At 38.9% G+C, this 19,738-nt stretch overlaps 1 protein-coding gene across 6 annotated transcripts in view; it reads right to left on the reverse strand.

Moving 5' to 3' along the window:
• Window positions 1–2,357: 2,357 nt before the first annotated feature.
• SWT1 (SWT1 RNA endoribonuclease homolog) overlaps window positions 2,358–19,738 on the reverse strand; it is a 98,512-nt gene continuing 81,131 nt past the window's right edge. For all 6 annotated transcript variants that reach the window (XM_041755194.1, XM_041755185.1, XM_041755177.1 and 3 more), the window contains 2 exons: window positions 18,789–18,853; window positions 2,358–6,643 (listed from right to left, as the gene is read on the reverse strand). In XM_041755194.1, coding sequence (XP_041611128.1) covers window positions 6,514–6,643; window positions 18,789–18,853 — 195 coding nt within the window. In that variant the 3' untranslated portion in view covers window positions 2,358–6,513. The remainder of the gene's footprint in view (window positions 6,644–18,788; window positions 18,854–19,738) is intronic.

A 19,738-nucleotide genomic window follows, 5' to 3' on the forward strand; every position in this document is an offset into this window, starting at 1 on the left:
TTCTCTCATTTATTCCACAAAGAACCATCAAGAAAGCTCACCTGGTGACTATGTAATTACTGACTATCACTGGTTTGGTTCTGGACTAAAACTAGGTTAGCAGGTTGAATTTGCCTAACAGGATGACTATTTTTTTAAATCGATCTGTATATGTTCTATTTAGCTCAAGGAAATAAAATTTTAGTTGGGGATTCAGCAGTGAAATTTTTTTTTTAAGATTTTATTTATTCATGAGAGATACAGAGAGAGAGGCAGAGACACAGTTAGAGGGTGAAGCAGGCTCCCCATGGGGAGCCTAATGCAGGACTCACTCCAGGGACTCCAGGATCACGCCCTGAGCCAAAGGCAGATGCTTAACACTGAGCCACCCAGGTGTCTCCAGCGGTGAAATTCTTGAAATTACTTTTCAGTTCCTAAATAACCTGCTAATTCCTCAGTAGCATTAAGCAACTAATACGTGTGAATACTCTGGGTCAGTTCTCCTATATTCTATTATTGATCAGCCAAACAGGTAGTTTGGTAGTTAAAAGTATGTTTTTTAAGTATGTTTTGAATATAAGAAGCTCCATCAAGGAAAAAAAAAAAACAAACCAGTGCTCAGTGACCAGTTTATATTTATCTGCATCTAAAAGATATGTTTTCTTAAGGAAAGGAGAAAATGTGGCATGTCCTCAACAGTTTAAAAAATGTTTTTGCCACCAGGATGGCTTTTGAGTAGTTTCGAAATAACATTGGTAATAACCACCCTTGTGATAATTGTAATGATGCATAAAACATACTAGATGCCTAAAACAGCAAAACTATAAAATACCTGCTTGAATTAACAATAATTAAAAAAAAATTGGTTATATTCACCCATGAATTTTCTTTCATCATGATATTCAAGGTAGGGTTTTGATTTTTGGTTTCTAGTATCATATATGCTTTCCCATTCAACATGTTCTAGAATTCCTTATATTTAAGGGGAAAAAACTGGATCTGGGAGTGTGACCCAGTTCTAGAATCCTTGCTTTAATACTTTAGGTGTGTAACCTGTGATTTCTCCGGATCTTAGAATTTTTAAAATTGAAGCAGGTAACAAAGAGTTCCTGGAGGATATTTCTGCAACTCCAGAGTTGCTTTTGGAAGAATGAGATCATAGATTTGTCTCTATAATATTAGCCATTTATTTGTATCCTACTAGGTTCTAGAAAGGATTTGAAGAGTCTTTCACTGAATGAAAGAATTAACGGGGTGAAAAGAAAAAAACAAGGAAACACCAATATATGAATCTAAATACTAAGATCAAGCCACACATTTCATCCTGTAAACAGGAGACCTATTAAATAAGTTAAATTGTCCATGAGAAAGGAAGATACCTTTGCATCTGCAACAACATGGATGGATCTTGAGCCCATTAAGCTAAGCAACATAAAGACAAGTACTGTATGAACACTACTTATATTCAAGATAAAGAAGTTAAAGATGTAAAAAAAACAAACAGTAAAATGATCGTACCAAGGGGTTGGGGTGGGAGTGGGTGAGTAAGAGTGGTGGTGTTTAAGGGTACAGACTTGTAATGAGTAATAAACCTGAGATCTAATGTGCAGTATGATGAATATAGATAATGTTATGCTGGTTATGTAATGTACATGCCACTCCATGGTAGTCCTGTTGCAGTACAGAATGCATCAAAGTAAGCTACACACCTTAAGATTACAGTGTTACATGTAACATTCATTTATTTTTTTTTTAAAGATTATTTATTTATCCATGAGAGATACAGAGAGAGGCAGAGACACAGGCAGAGGGAGAAGCAGGCTCCATGCAGGGAGCCCAATGTGGGACTCCATCCCGGGACTGCAGGATCACACCCTGGGCTGAAGGTGGCACTAAACTGCTGAGCCACCTGGGCTGCCCCTCATTTTTTTTTAAAAGCTAGGAAATAGTGGAATCATCTGTAGGTTGAAAGGAATTATTTGAAGCACCAGTTTCTTTTATAATAAAACCAGACGGTTCTCAGTTGTGAAATGATGCACTGAGCAATAAGTACTAGCCCAATGGCCAACAGAATACTTAAACTTCACTGTAAATAGGCCCATACCTTCCTGAATGTTGAATAAGAGTGAGAAGTAAAAGCTCAGTTAAGAATGTATAGGGTTAATACCTTGTGGAATTTTAGGAATCTAAAAAAGGCATATGTCTGAATAAGATGGCGACACATTTGCTCAAAGTGAGCAAAGTGAGGGATTTTAGCCTGGGAAAAAGACGCACACAGTACCAAACTTGGATGAAGAAAGAAAGACCTGAGGGGATGACAAGATGAACTGAAATAGCAAGAATGAAAAGTAGCTGTTTGAAAAGTTGAAAGGCACCTGCCAAATGTAACTAGTCCAATAACAGTAGGGCCAGCTATCCATTAAGGCTCTTCCCAGTTCAACAGATCGAGACCTTAAAATTCTTAAAAATTGAAGGAGGAACCTCCTGCATTAAGCAAGTGTTTTCTCTATCCTAAAGGTGGTATCAGATCTTTAAAGGTATAGGCTTGAAGAAAAATGCCCAATAAGTGATTGGTACCTGGAATGCAACTAAAAAAAAAAATAATAAATGGGCAAAAGATCTGAAAAGATCTATTTCTCCTACCAAAGAAAATAAATGGATTCCTAAAAGCATGTAAGAAGATGCTTACTATCATAAATCATTAGGAAAATATAAAGAGTAAGATAACCTATTAAAACTATAAAATTCTGGTTAGGGTGCAGATCAACAAACTCAGATTGCTGGAGAAGTCACAAAATTGTAAGGTCACTTTAGAAAACTGGTAATTTCTGACAAATCCCCTGTGACACAGTTATCACTCTCCTGGGTATTGATCCAGGTTAAATGAAAACCTGTTCACACTGAAACCTGTATGTGAAGAGAGCAGCTTTTATTCAGTCACCAAAAATAAGTCAACTCAGCCTTCCAACTGGTAAATGGATACATCATTGGTGCAGCCATACAATGGAGTACTACTTAGGAATAAAAAGGATGAAGTGCTGATTAAAAACAACATGTATGGATCTCAGAAGTAGTGTTAAGTGAAAAGCCAGCCTCGGGGCTCCATTTAAATTGCATTCTGGGGATGCAGAATTTTTTTTTTTTTTTTTAAAAAAACCAGATAGCAGACACATCAGTGGCTTACTGAGATGGAGATGGGAGTTGACTACTAAGAGGCATGAGAATTGTGGAGCACTGGAATTCAGATCTTGGTCATGCAGGTGATTATGGAATTGTACTTTGACAAAACTCAAAACTGTACACTTAAAAAGTTTTAAGATTTTGAGAAGCTGGAGGAGCAGCAGAGGGAGGGGCAGACTCCTTGCTGAGCATGGAGCCCAACTCAGGGCTCAATCCCAGGATCCTGAGATCATGACCAGAGCCAAAACCAAGAGTCCATCTATTAACTGAAAACCCACCCAGGTGCCCCAAAAGGTACCCAAACCTTTAAAGGAAAAGGCTCTAAAAGGGGGACTAGGACATACTTTATCGCTGCTGGAAATCCCAGCAAGGAACCATTGATTCCCACTGGCCTTGCAAGGATTATAGAGCTAATGTGTAGCCCATAACCATGAGTCTACGGTAGACTTGGCAAGGTTTAGCCATCCTAAAGAACAGGATGTCGACATCAGTTTGTAGTTGGGGGCACTGAGCCAAACTACTAGCGGAGATTCCAGTGTGCTCGTAACTGTTCAAGTTCACGAGGCTATTTTCACTGGAGTGGGTTTTATTGGTAAAATAGCCAAAGAGCATCAACCGAGAGGCCGATTGGCCTGTTCATCCAGTCTAAATCTAAAGGGCTTTGGGTGGCATCATTTCCTGAGAGTGGAAGATGTGTTTGACTCTGTGAGAGATCCTCCCTCTTAAGAGGTAAGTTCATCCTGATTCATGGGATGAAAAAGGATGCTTGAAAAGGGCTGTTAGGACGCTTGGGTGGCTCAGCGGTTGAGTGTGTGCTTTCGGCTCAGGGCGAAATCGGCATGATCCCAAGACTCAGGATCGAGTCCCATATGAGGTCGTTGCGTGGAGTCTCCTCCCTCTGCCTATGTCTCTGCCTCTCTCCGTGTCTCATGAATAAATAAAAATCTTAAAAAAAAAAAGGCTGCTACAGATGGGTGGGCTAGGGGGAGTTGTCAAAAAGTGTGAGCAAAGTGACCTAAGCTCTGAAGGTAGATCAAGACACCACCTAAGGAAATCTGGGTCAACCATGGAAAGGTGAATAGATTTCTGTTCTCCCTCAAGGTGATGGTCAAAAGATAAAGAACTCAAGCTTCAGGTTTCTCTCAGGTGACAACACAACAGGAAGGTGAAAGTGACCATCTGTGAAGTACGATCTGCAGTCCCACTGCCCGCTACAGGGCCTAACAAGATTCCAGTGGGCACAACACCCCAATTGTTAAGCCAGTGTTCCTTTGGCCCAGAATGCTGGAATTGCTGGGGTGGCTACACCCAAAGGATCCTACCTAATGCTCTCAGCAAGGAAGTAGATTATTTTTTTTAAAAGTAAATTGGAAAAGGCTAGTATAAAATGGCACCAGAGATTTTGCTGGAATAATCCTTATGGATGCCCCTCATGAAGTTATCACTGACTCCTCACCAAGGCAAGGCCAAGGGCATTATGTGTTGAGAGCCCTTGCCCTGTGTGACTTTCCTCATCTGTCCCTATTGGCACGCTTATGATGGCTTCTACCCAAAATGCAAAGCCATACATTCTGAAGAATGAAGATTTTAGAACTGTAAGTTCTTCTCCTAAGGATCTAATAATTCTATCAAAACAAATGTTTGTTTTGTAAGGTGTAGAGTATGATCCTTATGTCAGCTGAGTTCTCTCAATCCAGAGGGGGAATCCAGAAAAGAAGGGGGAGGGAATCCTCAACTCCTGAATTATACTATTAGAAAAGTATAAGATTCACTGGTAGTGTTATGCTATATGTTGGCAAATTGAACTCCAATTAAAAAAAAACAAACATAAGATTAAATTAAAACTTAAAAAAAGCAACAAAAAGAAACCTGACACTTCAAAGAAACGAAGACTAAACATGTTTAAAGGAATGTTTCTAAATCAAAACAAAAAATAAGACTAGGAAACCAAAAGAAAAACATCTTCACATTATCAGTAAAATGAAAAAAAAAAGATTGAAATAACTGACAAGTTAATGTACAAAGTAAAAGATACACAAACTAAGGTAAAATCTGTGTAAGAGTAAAATACGTGAAAGTGTGCCAGTGACTGAGTGAAATTTCCTAAAAATCACAACCTACATTGAAAAGACATAAGTAGGAAGAGGAGAGGGAGGTAACAGCAGAACCAAAACCTAGTAACAACAACCAGAAGCAGCTGAGGGATAAAGATCTGAAAAAACTATTGGGGTGGGGTGGGGGTGGGGGGACAGACTTTTTGCAGAGAGCAGAGATCCTCTGGAAGCTTCTCCCTTGGGGCTTACACCCCTGATGTCACTTGAATCCCAGGTAGAGATGTGGCTTCCTATGCAAAACCTAAAGCTCAGCGGGCCCTGCACAGATTGACACTGAGAATCCTGAATAGATTTTCTTTTATTGCAGAGGGTTGCTTTTATCATCATACCTTGTACACAGTTCAGAAACACATTTGGAAGTAAAATGAAAAGCACAATCTTAGTAAAAATAAAATTTATTGTTTTGTAAAAAATAAATTAACATCATAGATTAGCAAATTAGATTTAATCTAATGTATTAACAAAAGCATAATATAGTAAACAAGGATTTCCAACTTACTGTATAACTACATAAGAAGTCAAACATTTGGTTTAGCTAGGGGCAAACATGAGTCACTGCCACCTAATCCCATAAATCCATGCTGTTTCACATTTCAGGGAAAAATCGGTATAGAGGTCTCCCCTGCTCTTCCCTTTAGAAATGCATTGAAAAGTGACAAGCCCAGGGAAGAAGAGAAGAAACTATATAGCTAGTAGGAGCTGAGGTCAAAATTCTACTTACATTACCTTAGGAGAAGTGGAGGGGTTATGTGTTACATTCACCAGGTCTACATGGAAGACAGTTTGATCACGAAACAGCCTACGGTAAGATTTCATTTGTGGGGCACAGTGAGCATGGCCACGTCTTAATCCTTTCTTGAGGTTTGGAAGTGTCCCTGATCTTGTACCCATGTTGAGAGTTCAGAGAATGCTGCTGCCCCCAGGCCTTCCACAGATGCCAAAGTGGCTCCTACCCTAAGATGATTAAAAAGATGGCTCTTCTTTCCTTGGACTGGCTCAGTGTCAGGAGTAGAGGTAGGGAGATATCATCAACTCCATGAGTTGATTCCACAGTTTATCCTACAATGGATGCATTAGGCTCTTTAGAACCTTAATGTGATTTTCAGCAATAGGCAATCACCTTCTTGCACCTATGAGGCATTTTTTTTTCCCAAGTGTCTTGGGTTTGACTTAAAAGGTTGAAAGCTACTCTGTTGTTCTTGAAGATAAATGCAATTCCTTTTAAGTTATAATTCAGCATTTAGGTCCTATAGTTGAGCATGTCTTCACACCATCCCCTGTTTTTGGCTTCCATATAAACAGATGCATTACACTGCTGCATAGAATATTCCATCTCAACCAGTTGGCGGCATCCAATGGTTAACTTTTCCCTAGGGGATAAAGAAATTTTAAATCACTGTAAGACAGCTAGTCAGATAAATGAAAAAAATCTCAACAGGATAATACTGGGACTGGGATTTGAAATACATTCTTTGATAGTTGACAGTTATAGTTTCTTAGACAAAACAATATGGGGAGATAAGCACTTAGGAGCACAGATTCTCAGTCAACATGGAGATCTTGGTGCAATTCCAAGAATCCAGGAATGAGGGTTCCCATGGCAGACCTGCTGCAAAGAAGCAAAGCTGTATGCTTATAAAAGTTTGTATGGTTGGGATGCCTGGTTGGCTCAGTGGTTGAGCGCCTGCCTTTGATCCAGGGTGTGATCCTGGAGACCCAGGATCGAGTCCTGCATCGGGCTCCCTGCCTGGAGCCTGCTTCTCCCTCTGCCTGTGTCTCTGCCTCTCTCTCTTTCTATGTGTCTCTCATGAATAAATAAAATCTTAAAAAAAAAAAAAAAAGTTTGTATGGTCTCCAAGGGCTTCTCCCAGCAGGAGATGGGCCGATGGTATAGTGCTCTAATCCAAAGGGCAAGCAATGCTGTAGCCTACATCACATATTTATGTTTTAACTGAAGAACAGGTAGCCTAGCCTGGAGCATACTAAGAGAATGCACCTCCTGACAGAAGCAGATAAACGGAGAGGAGATGAGAAGTTGACAGCTCCAACTCTTAAAACTGCTAAATTAACAAATGAAAACTACTAGCTAAGTACTCTTGAGCCAGAAGTAGGGGCAGGGAGTGATGCTTATTACATGCTAGGCCTACTCAGAGTTTTACCTAAGACTAAGCCCAGCCTGTCTCTCGAAAGCTGACTTGGGTCTACAAACTGGGGGATCTGTGAGTCATCAAAGCACCAACCCATCATATCTGGTGTCTAGAGTCCATACTTCATGGAAACCTATTTAAATCTACTGGGAGATGGTTTATATAAACTCACGAAGAACAGCCAGCAACTAGGTAAGCATCTGGCACATTAGGTGTTTGAGAAATGGCAGGTTTTTAAATATAAATTACACTGTTATGACTTTCTTGGCTTCTAAGGAGCTCTGGGCCAACTCCACAGTTTTGGGGGTGGACTACCAGCCACATCTCTTCACTGCCTCCCCTGCCACCCTTTGGAACGCAGGGATTAGGATGAGAGTAGTAGTGACAGCAAAAGGAAATACACCATATTTTCAGTGGCCTCACTTCCTCAAGTGTGTGGTTTCTCAAATCTGACTTTTGGTTTTGTGTTACTCTAGTCCAGTCTCCCATGTTTACAGGGCTTAAAATTAGTGTTATGTTGCCATCAATTCTTCATAACTACTCAGAAAATTATCTGGAAGATCCTAAGAGATCCCAAAATAGGAGAGACACTGTAAAAATAATCATCCATTGTTGATTTTCTTCTTGTAACCTAGAAAGAATTTTAGAAAAACTGCATCAAATTTTCTCATAACTTATCTGACATAACATAAATACGTTTTCTCATAAGTTTACAAAGGAAACAAAAAGGGTTGATCCATTCCTGCTCTGCCTAATTTATTCCACATGTGAAAGGAAAAAAAAAAAAAAAACTTCAGTAACTAGACTTTGAATCTATTTCTGGGTCTGGTCGTCTTCTTTCTCCCCCTCCTCTCAGGAGGTGAGCTCTATCTCAGCTTTTCATCCTACTGGCATCTGGTTTCTTCATCCGTGTGAGTCAGCATTCTCACAGTGGATTATCACCTACAGACGCTCTCTCCAGCAAGTTCTTATTGCTGACTGGGGAAAGTATCGCATGTCTCCATCGTGTATGTTTGGTCTCTACTCCATCATGACAGGAATTCTTAACTTCCTTTTCCCCAGGGCTTATCTGTAGTGTGACAGAAGGGTAGATGTGGGGGCACCTTAACGCCTTTGCATGCCATTCTGCAGCATCCCTGGTGAGCCATATCATGTTGGTTTTCACCAGGTTGTGAGAACACCCACAACTGTGAGACATAGCCCATTTCCTATCAATTTCTAGAAAGTTCTTCCTTTACATTGGGCCTTTTAAAAAAAACTCCATTTGCTGACATGAGCCTAAATCAAAAAAAGAAAAAAAAAAAAAAGAAAAAGTCATCATCTAATAGTACAAATATTTTGTGTCTCTTACAGCGATCCTATTTCTCTTTTGCAAACTAAACAATCCCAACTTCTGATCTGTTCTGGAACAGAGCTCAAGACTGGAGGTTGCTTCTAGTTCTGTAATTCTATGTTGCTTGTGAGAAACTGCCAGTTTCTCTATATTGTCCTATCATGGGGGCACCAGGGTGGCTCAGTAAGTTAAGTGTCTGACACTGGCTCAGGTCATGATCCTGGGGTCCTGGAATTAAGCCCTAAATTGGGCTTTCTGCTCAGCAGGGAGTCTTGTTTTTCTTCTCCCTCTGCCCCTCCCCCTGCTCATGCACTCTCTCTCTCAAATAAACATCTTTTTATTTGTATTATTTTTTAAGATTTTATTTATTTATTCATGACAGACACAGAGAGGGAGAGGCAGAGACATAGGCAGAGAGAGAAGCAAGCTCCATACGGGAAGCCCGATGTGGGACTTGATCCCAGGACTCCAGGATCACACCCTGAGCCGAAAGCAGACCCTCAACCACTGAGCCACCCAGGCATCCCAAGGAAAATCTTTTAAAAAAAAAAAATAAATAAATAAATTGTCCTATCATGGGTATCAAACTCACTTTGACCAAATCTCAGGTCAAAATAAACTGGAAATTTGATCAAATCAATTAAAAAATAATTTTGAAAAAAAAAAATAATTTTGGTGGTTATTTGATTCATTTCCATGGCTAATTTTGTCAAAATGACACAGCAGTAGTGAAATTAAGTGATCTAATTACAATATTTTTTTAAAGATTTATTTATTTATTTATTCATGATAGACATAGAGAGAGAGAGAGAGAAAGGCAGAGACACAAGCAGAGGGAGAAGCAAGCCAAGCTCCATGTCGGGAGCCTGACATGGGACTCGATCCCGGGACTCCAGGATCGTGCCCTGGGCCAAAGGCAGGTGCCAAACCACTGAGCCACCCAGGGATCCCTTAATTACAATATTTGATGCAGTTTTTCCAAAATTCTTTCTAGGTACAAGAAGAAAGTCTACAATAGATATTTGTTTTACAATTCTCTGAACTTTTCTATTTGCAGTATCTTAGATGAAAGGAAAATGGAATACAATGCTAATATAAAAACAGTATATAATAGCTAACATAATATTCAATGGCAAAAGACTAAAAGCTTTCCCCCTAAAATCAGGAACAAGACAAAGATGCCCATATTCAACCACCTCTAGTCAACACTGTACTGGAAATTCTAGTCAGAGCAACTAAGCATAAAAAACAAATAAGCATACAAATTATAAACAAAGAAGTAAAATTATCTCTATTTATAGATCCTAAAGAATCCACAAAATACCTGTTAGGATAAACTAATTCAATAAAGTTGCAAAATAAAAGATTAACACACAAAAAATCAATTGCCATTTTTTAAAAAGATTTAATTATTTATTTTATTGAGAGAGCAAGTGGGAGATGGAGAGAGAGAATCTCAAGCAGATTGTGTTGAGTTCAGAGCCCCATGCAGGGCTCAATCTCATGACCCTGAGATCATGACCTGAGCCAAAACCAAGAGTCAGATGCCTAACCGACTGAGCTACCCTAGGCACCCCAATTCCATTTCTACACGCTAGAAATGAACAGTTAGAAAAGGAAATGAAGAAAACAATTCTCTTGTAAATGGAATTGAAATGAAAAAGATTAAAATACTTAAAAATAAGTCTAACTGAAGAGGCACAAGACTTGTACACTAAAAACCACAAAACACTGCCAAAAGAAATTAAAGACCTAAATTAGTGGCATACCATAATACTCCCCGAAGCAATCTACACAGTCAATGCAATCCCTATCAATGTTCCAACAATCTGTTTTTACAAAAACTGATCCTAATATTCACATCGAATTGCAAGGGACCCCAAATAGTCAAATCTTGAAAAAGAAAAATGTTTAGAAGACTCGCACTTCCCAATTTTGAAAACTCAAAATACAAAGCAACTTTAATCAAAACAGTGGTAATGGCATACAGACATACAGACCAATGGAACAAAGTTAAAGTCCAGAAATATATCTCACAAACCTGGGTGACTGATTTTCAACAAGGGTGCCAAGACCATTTAAAGGGAAAAAAATAGTCTCTTCAACATTTGATGCTAGGACAACTTGATACCCACATACAGATGAATGAAGTCAGACCCCTACCTCACATCATATACAAAAATTAACTCAAAAATGCATCAATGGGGCAGCCCAGGTGGCTCAGCGGTTTAGTGCTGCCTTCAGTCCAGGGCACGATCCGGGGGACCTGGGATCGAGTCCCACGTTGGGCTCCCTGCATGGAGCCTGCTTCTCCCTCTCCCTGTGTCTCTGCCTTTCTCTCTGTGTGTCTCTCATGGATAAATAAAATCTTTTTTTTTAAAAAAATGCATCAATGACCTAACCATAAGAGCTAAAACTATGAAATTCTAAGAAAAAAAAACAGTGGGTAAATCTTCATGACCTTAGTTTTGGCAATGCACACAGATATGATGCCAAAAGCCCAAGCAATACAAGAAAAACACATAAATTGGACTTCATCAAAATTAAAAACTTGTGGCAAAGGATGCTATCAAAAAAAGTGAAAAGACAAAGTACAGAGAGAAAATATTTGCTATATCTGATAGGGTCTAATACCCAGAACATGTAACATGTCAAGCTGCCAGGTGCCAAGGTGGTTAATAAGGATAACAAGCCAAACTGAAAGTAAAATCAACTGTTTCATTTGCTGCAACACTGAAAACAAGAGACAAAATTAAAGGTGTCAGTTCCCCAGTGGTCCATTTTCCCTTATAGAATGGCACTGAGTTAGGGCCACATGATACATAGTGTAGACAGGGGACATCATCTCATTGCTGAGGATCCCTTTTCATGGACCCAGGGGAGGAAGGGGTGCGGGTCTTGGTGCATTCGGACTGCTGTAACAAAATACCACAGGCTGGGTGTCTTATAAACAACAGAAATTTATTTCTCACAGTTCTGGAGGCTGGAAGTCCAAGAGCAAGGCACTATCATAGTCACATCCTGGTGAGAGCCCTCTTTCATAAAAGCATTAATCCCATTCATGAGTGCTCTACCTTCATGACCTAATCACCTCCCAAAGGCCCCACCTTCTAAGACTGTTGAATTGGGCAACAGGATTTCAGTATATGAATTTGGGAGGGACACAAACATTCAGAACATAGCAAAGGGAAAGAGCTAGGAGTAGAAAAGCATTGGTTCAGAGTGGAGAAAAATACCTTGGCCAAGTCCTCCAAGGAATTCTCAGCAGAAGTGCCTGAGAGGTGCCCTCAGCCAAAGTCCCCAATAAGGAGGCCACCAAATGGAGTTGCCTAGGCTAGGAATGCAGATATGCACGTAAGCTCAGGGCCAAGGGACCTAAGCATTGTCTGCAACTCCCTCCAGAAGAGTGCAACACACTGGCTGTGTACCAAATCTGGCATGTGGAAGGCAGCTTTCCCCAGTGGAGTGCCAGATAAAGCCGTATAACTGCCTACGGTCAGGCCTGAAAGATCACACATAGGATTTTGGCCTCAAGCCACATTCCTCATAAAGACTTATTATAACTCAACAACAGTAAGAAAACAACCCACTAAAAGTGGGCAAAGGATTTGAGGACACATTTCTCCAAAGAAGACAAAGAGCCAATAACCACATGGAAAGATGCTCAACATCATTAGTACTTAGGGGAATACAAATCAAAATCACAACGAGATCACCCTTCACACTTTTGGACAGCTATCATCCAAAAAAAAGGTAACAAATTTTGTCAAGGATGCAGAAAAACTGGAACTCTCATCTCTTGTTGGTGGGAAGGTAAAATAGTGCAGCTGCTGTGGAAAAAGTCAGTAACTCCTGAAAAGTTAAACACAGAATTCCACTCTTAAGTATATACCCCACCCCCAAATTTGAAAGAATTGGAAGAATTCAAATACTTGCACACAAATAGCAACACTATTCACAATAGCCAAAAAGTGAAAACAATCCAAATGTCCATCAACAGATGAGTGGATAAACAGAATGTGGGCTATCTGCACAATGGAGTATCATTCGGCCATAAAAGGAGTGAAGTATCAGGGAAGCTGGGTGGCTCAGTGGTTGAGCATCTGCCTTCAGCTCAGGGGTGATCCTGGGGTCCTGGGATCGAGTCCCACATCAGGCTCCCTGCATGGAGCCTGCTTCTCCCTCTGCCTAGGTCTCTGCCTCTCTCTCTGTGTCTCTCACGAATAAATAAATAAAATCTTAAAAAAAAAAAAAAAGAGTGAAGTACTCACACATGCTCCGAGGTAGGTGAACCTCAAAAATATCATGCTAAGTGAAAGAAACCAGATACAAAAGGTCATGTGTCGTAGGATTCTATTTATAAGACACATTCAAAATAGATAAATCCATAGAGAGAAAGCAGGTGAGCGGTTGCCAGGGTCTGGGGGAAGGGAAGAACCCAGACTGCTTACGGAGCCTCGAACTTCCCTCTGGGGTGATGGAAATGTCTTAGGCCTGGAGAGAGGTGTGATTGCACAGGGGAGTGAATGCACTAGATGCCCCTGAACTGAACACTTTAAAATGGTTAATTCTGTTATGTGAATTTTACCTCAATTAGAAAAAACAGTGTATATGTTTATTTCATACTATCTTCTGTTAGTAAATTCAGACCATGTAAGTAATCATCTTCCTCAGCCTTCCCCAAAGTGGTCAGCTGTATGCAAGTTAAATCCTTCTTCTCTTTTCACCTCCGTGCTCTGCCACCTTTCATTTGGTGCATCTGGCCCTGTGTCTAGGAGGAGCCACTGAAACCAAAAGAACCTCTCTCTTTTGGCAGCTTATCTGAAAACCATGAGCTGTGGAGCACACCTGCAGTGAATATGAGCACTACTGATCACTGTGGAGACAGCAAATAATTTCAAAACAAACCACAGAGTAACAAAAATAAAAGCTCCGACCAGATGCCTGCTAAGCAGCAACCACTATTTTTCTATGCATTCAAGGTATTAGATACATGTCATTCATCTTCAAAATCATCCTTTTGGGTATAAGAGAGAGCTTATTAATTAATATCATAGTTCAAACCTGCAAAATAAGTGGCAAGACAAAGAAAAAAAAACAGGTACGACTGCCTTAACTCTGACTATTCAACTTTGACCCCAGTACCACCTCCACAAAAAAACTCCTCCCAACTAGTGCAATAGTAAAGTCAAAATAATTTTAGACATTTGATTGGAACCATCCTGCAAGAGACTCTGCCCACCAAGTTATCCAGTGAGTTTCCAATACCTTCAAAGATATGGCCAAGTTTTGGGTGCCCGGGTGGCTCCATTGGTAAGGGTCCAACTCAAAATATTGGCCAAGGATGACAGACATTATATATTTTACTTTTAATTCCAGCTAATTAATATACAATGTAATAATAGTTTCAGGGGCACAATACAGTGATTCAGCACCTCCATACAATACCTGGTGCTCATCACAAGTGCACTCCTTCATCCCCATCACATATTTAACCCATCCTCCCAGCCACCTCCCCTCTGGTAATCATCAGTTTGTTCTCTAGAGTTAAAAGTCTGTTTCTTGATTTGTCTTTTTCCCTTTGCTCATTTGTTTTGTTTCTTAATTTCCACATATGAGTGAAAGCATATGGTATTTGTCTTGGACTTACTTCACTCGACATTATACTGTCTAGTTCCATCACTGCAAACGACAAGATTTCATTTCTTTTTGATGGCTGAGTAATATTCCATTGCATATATATGCCACAATTTCTTTCTTTTTTTTAAGATTTTATTTATTTGTTCATGAGATACAGAGAGAGAGGCAGAGACATAGGCAGAAGGAAAAGCTTGCTCCCTGCAGGGAGCCTGATGCAGGACTCGATCCCTGGACCCAGGATGCACTGTGCCGAAGGCAGACTCTCAACCGCTGAGCCACCCAGGCGTCCCATAATTTCTTTATCCATTCATCCATCAATGGACACTGAGGCTGCTTCCCTATCTTGGCTATTGTAATAATGCTGCAATAAACATAGAGATGCATGTATCCCTCCTCTGAATTAGTGTTCTTGTATTCTTTGGATAAATACTCAATAGTGAGATTACTGGATCATAGGGTAGTTCTACTTTTAACATTTTGAGGAAACTTCATACCGTTTTCCATAGTGGCTGAACCAGTTTCCATTCCCACTAACAGTGCACGAGTGTTGCTTTTTCTCTACATCCTCACCAACATCTGATTTGTTTCTTGTATTTTTGATTTTAGACATTCTGACAAGTGTGAAATGGTATCTCATAGTTTTGATTTGCACTTCCTTGAGTGATGTTGAGCATCTTTTCATGTGTCTGATGGCCATCTGAATGTCTTCATTGGAGAAAGGTCTGTTCATGTCTCCTGCCCATTTTTTACTTGCATTATTTGGGGGATGCCTGGGTGGCTCAGCGGTTTAGCATGTGCCTTCAGCCCAGGGCATGGTCCTGAAGTCCTTCAAGTACCACATCGGGCTTCTTGCATGGAGCCTGCTTTTCTCCCTGTGACTGTGTTTCTGCCTGTGTGTGTGTGTGTGTGTGTGTGTGTGTGTGTGTGTGTCTCATGAATCAATAAATAAAAATCTTTTTAAAAATTTGGATTATTTGGTTTTGGGGTATTAAGTTTTATAAGTTCTTTATCAATATGTCATTTGCAAATATCTTCTCCTATTCAGTACACTGTCCTTCAGCTTTGTTGATTGTTTCTTTTGCTGTCAGAATCTTTTTATTTTGAAGTAGTCCCAATACTTTATTTTTGCTTTTGTTTCCCTTGCCTCAGGACACATATCTAGAGAAAAACATTGCTAAGGTCAGTGTCAGAGAAATTGCTTCCTGTGCTCTCTTCTAGAATTTTTATGGCTCCCTGTCTCACATTTAGGTCTTTAATCCATTTTGAATTTATTTTTATGTATGATGTAAGAAAGTGGTCCAGTTTTTCCAACACCATTTATTGGTAAGACTTTTCCCTACTGGACATTCTTTCCTGCTTTGTTGAAGAATAATTGACCATACAGTTGTGGATTCATTTCTGGGTTTTCTATTCTGTTCCATTGATCTATGTGTCTGTTTCTGTGCAGTACCATACTGTTTTGATCACTAGAGCCTTGTAATAAAACTTGAAGTCTGAAACTGTGATTCCTTCAGCTATGCTTTTCTTTTTAAAGATTACTTTGGTTATTTGGGGTCTTTTGCAGTTCTATACAAATTTTGTTTGTTCCAATTCTGTGAAAAATGTTGCTGGTATTTTGATAGGGATTGTATTAAATGTGTAGATTGTTTTGGGTAATGTAGACATTTTAACAATATTTGTTCTTCTAATCCATGAGCATGGAATGTCTTTCCATTTCTTTGTGTCATCTTCAATTTCTTTCATGAATGTTTTACAGTTTTCAGCGTATAGGTCTTTCACCTCTTTGGTTAGGTTTATTCCTAGGTAACTTACAGTTTTTGGTGCAACTATAAATGGGATTTTTTTAAGGATTATTTTCTTAATTTCGCTTTCTGCTGCTTCATTAGTGTATAGAAATGCAACAGACTGCTGTATATTGATTTTGTATCCTGTATTGAAATAATCATACAGTTCTTATCCTTTCTTCTCTTATTGATGTGATGTATTAGGTTGACTTGCAAATACTGAACCACCCTCACAAGCCAGGAATAAATCTCACGTGATTGTGGTGAATGATTTTCTTAATGTATTACTGAATTTGACAGATGTTAATTAATTAATTAATTAATGGAGGGGATGGAGGGAGGGGGAGGGGGAGAGAGAGAGAAAGAGTCAGAGAGAGTCAGCAAGCAGGGATGAGGGAGGAGCAGAGGGAGAGGGGGAGAGAGAATCTCAAGCAGGCTCTACATCCAGCACAGAGCCCAAGGTGGGCTTAATCTCAGGACCCTGAGATTGTGACTTGAGCAGAAATCAAGAGTTGGACACTTAACCAACTGAGCCACCCAGGCGCCCCAACCTCCAACAAATGTATTTTTGACACAAATCTCATGTACACAAACTTTTAAATGTGGCATATCAGTAAAGATCTATAATAAGAGTATAAGTGATGGACAGTCTGAAGATTCAGGTAAAAAAAATAATTTTTACCCCTAGCTACAACAGTCTATGTATGTCCAATGGTTTTAGATTTTTTGGAAAACTTATTTTAACCTAATGAGTAATAGTAACATTTGTGTACAATTATCAATCCTTGTGTCTTGATATCAAATAAATTTACCAATCTAGAGTTTAACAGTAGAAGTACCTTGACAGTTAACACTCACTGCATCTGTTCATAAAATTTTATAGCAATACAGAGATATGTGTAATTTAAAAATGGCAAATAAGCTGTGGTTTAGTGATAGAAGTGGCATATTACAAAGCAGTGAAACTACAGACATTTCTGCTATAGCACTTGTTTTGAACACATGAATCTGTTCCAACATCGCTGATATATTAAATAACTTGAGCATGATGCAAATTTCACATTTTCCTATATAAAATTTCAGCAGTAAGAACCACTAGATGAACAGAGAAAACTACCCAGCAGAACCAAGGGAATACACAAAACACACACATGCACACACTTTAAATATGTGTACCATTCACAATTGGTGTTGCAACTTTACATTCAATTTCAGATAACTGTCCTTCCACATCATCACACTAATCCACAACCTGCAACCCTTCCAAGTACCACCTCCAAAAGCAAATTTCACCTTTTTCAATAAAAAGTGTCAGATTTATTGACACATTTACATATTTCTTAACCATTTAACATGTGTAAAACTGATGCCATTTTAATTTGGTTCCTACCTTCTTTTTAAATGTATGTCTTATTAAGTTTTTGAGTGATATGCCTCAGACCCATTTTTCCCAAGAGCCTTTTTCTTGCATGATTTTGCATAGCACAGGACTGACTGCAACCAACTGCTGCTCTATGCCTCAAAATGGATGAATCTTGACGTGGAGTCAAAAAAGAATGGTGACAAGGGGGAGTATGAGACTGGAGGGCAACACTGACAACATTAAGTGGGTTTTGTTCCTCATGAATTTTTTTGCCTGGGCTCAGGATTGGCAGGCTTCACACACACCCTGTATATTAAAGAATCATATTTATACTGCTTCTTCTTTCTTGTTACATATGAATACTATAAACTATTTTTTAAAAGAAAATATATGATGCTATTAAGTACAGGTGAAACTAGTCAACATTTTTATGGATACATATATTCATAAAGATGAGAATTATAAACACAAAATCTCTAAGGAGAGGATGGAAGGGAGGATATACATAGAGATGGGTAAAGGTCTATTTTGTCAACTGAATGGTAGGCATGAGTATTCTTTATACTAGTTTGTCTTCAAATTATGGTCTGGGGAAAATAAGAGGCTTTCAAGGGGTCTGTGAGGTCAAAAAGGTCAAAACTATTTTCATAATAAGACTAAGACATGATCTGTCTTTTGCATTCTCATTCTTGCAAGAACATACGATAGTTTTCCAGTGATACATGACACGTGATTACTAAAACAAACTAAATTCAAAAGCAACTATCAGAACCCATTTGTCTACCATTATGCCAGGCTTTAAGAGATCTGCAAAAATGTAGGATCTCTTTTTGTTTGGGAAAAATTATTTTCATAATTATATGTTCCTTATCTTAACATGTAATTAGTTATTATTTTGAAATGAACATACATTTAATTCTAATTTCTAATATGGCAACTGTAGATAGATACAACCTACATAAACAAAAGGTCTTTGGGGTCTTCAACAATTTTGTAAAATATAAAGGAGTCTTGAGGCCAAAAATTTAAGAATCACTTTAAACTTTATACCTGTCTTTATATGTGTGTGTACACACACACACACAACCACAGAGCTCTTTTGGTATGTATGAACTATTCCATATTAATAAAGGTGAAAAAATCATAGTGTAGTGAAAACATAAAAAGAACCCTTCACCAGCACACCAACTGGTGCTGTATATGGTAAAAACTTACAACAGCATTATCTATAATACAGATGGGACTTACCGATACTCGGACTGTGAAACACAATCATAAAGTTCCTGGGGAGTGAACTGGATATTTTTATTTACCTGAAAAGAATCAAGATGTAGTTGTTAAGAATACATATGAAGTTAAATGCACACAAGTAGAATGACCCATACTCTGAAGGTGCAAAATGTCAAGTTTCTCATATTTGCATAAAAAGAACAATCACAAGTTCAGTGATCACAATGCTAGACTAACACTAAATTGCATGTATAATTACTAGTCCTATTGTTACAATTTAATCTGTTCATAGAACCAGAAGAACTGATTAGGGTCCTAGGGTGAGTGGGAATCTCAACAAAAAAGATAATTACTTTGTAGATCAAGTGGAAAGAAAAAAAATGTGTACTCCAGGAAACACTAAATTTTACTCCACTGGCTCTTATCAATAGATTCAGGCTTCAATTAGCCTAGAGTCTTAGAAGATTTCTAACATACATATTCAGTATTTCTTTTCTTAAAAAAAAGAAAAAAGAAAGCAAATGTTAAAAAGTTAAAATGACTATATTTAAAGGACTGGAGTAGATTTGGGGTCATAGAGGTAGACTATTTTATTTTATTTTATTTATTTTATTTTATTTTTTTTTTTAATTTTTTTAATTTATGATAGTCACAGAGAGAGAGAGAGAGAGGCAGAGACATAGGCAGAGGGAGAAGCAGGCTCCATGCCCCGGGAGCCCGACGTGGGATTCGATCCCGGGTCTCCAGGATCGCACCCTGGGCCAAAGGCAGGCGCCAAACCGCTGCGCCACCCAGGGATCCCGAGGTAGACTATTTTAAAAAGCAGAAGCAGCCACATCTTGTTTTTATCCTGAACATTATAAATAATTCAAGCTGAAAACAACATCTGAATACTATGGCTGACCCTTCCAGAAATTATTACTGATGAACTTTCATTTTCATTTAAATATTAAGTTTATAAAGTCTTC

Source organism: Vulpes lagopus, chromosome 1 (assembly GCF_018345385.1).
Source record: "Vulpes lagopus strain Blue_001 chromosome 1, ASM1834538v1, whole genome shotgun sequence".
In the NCBI taxonomy this organism is placed as follows: Eukaryota; Metazoa; Chordata; class Mammalia; order Carnivora; family Canidae; genus Vulpes; species Vulpes lagopus.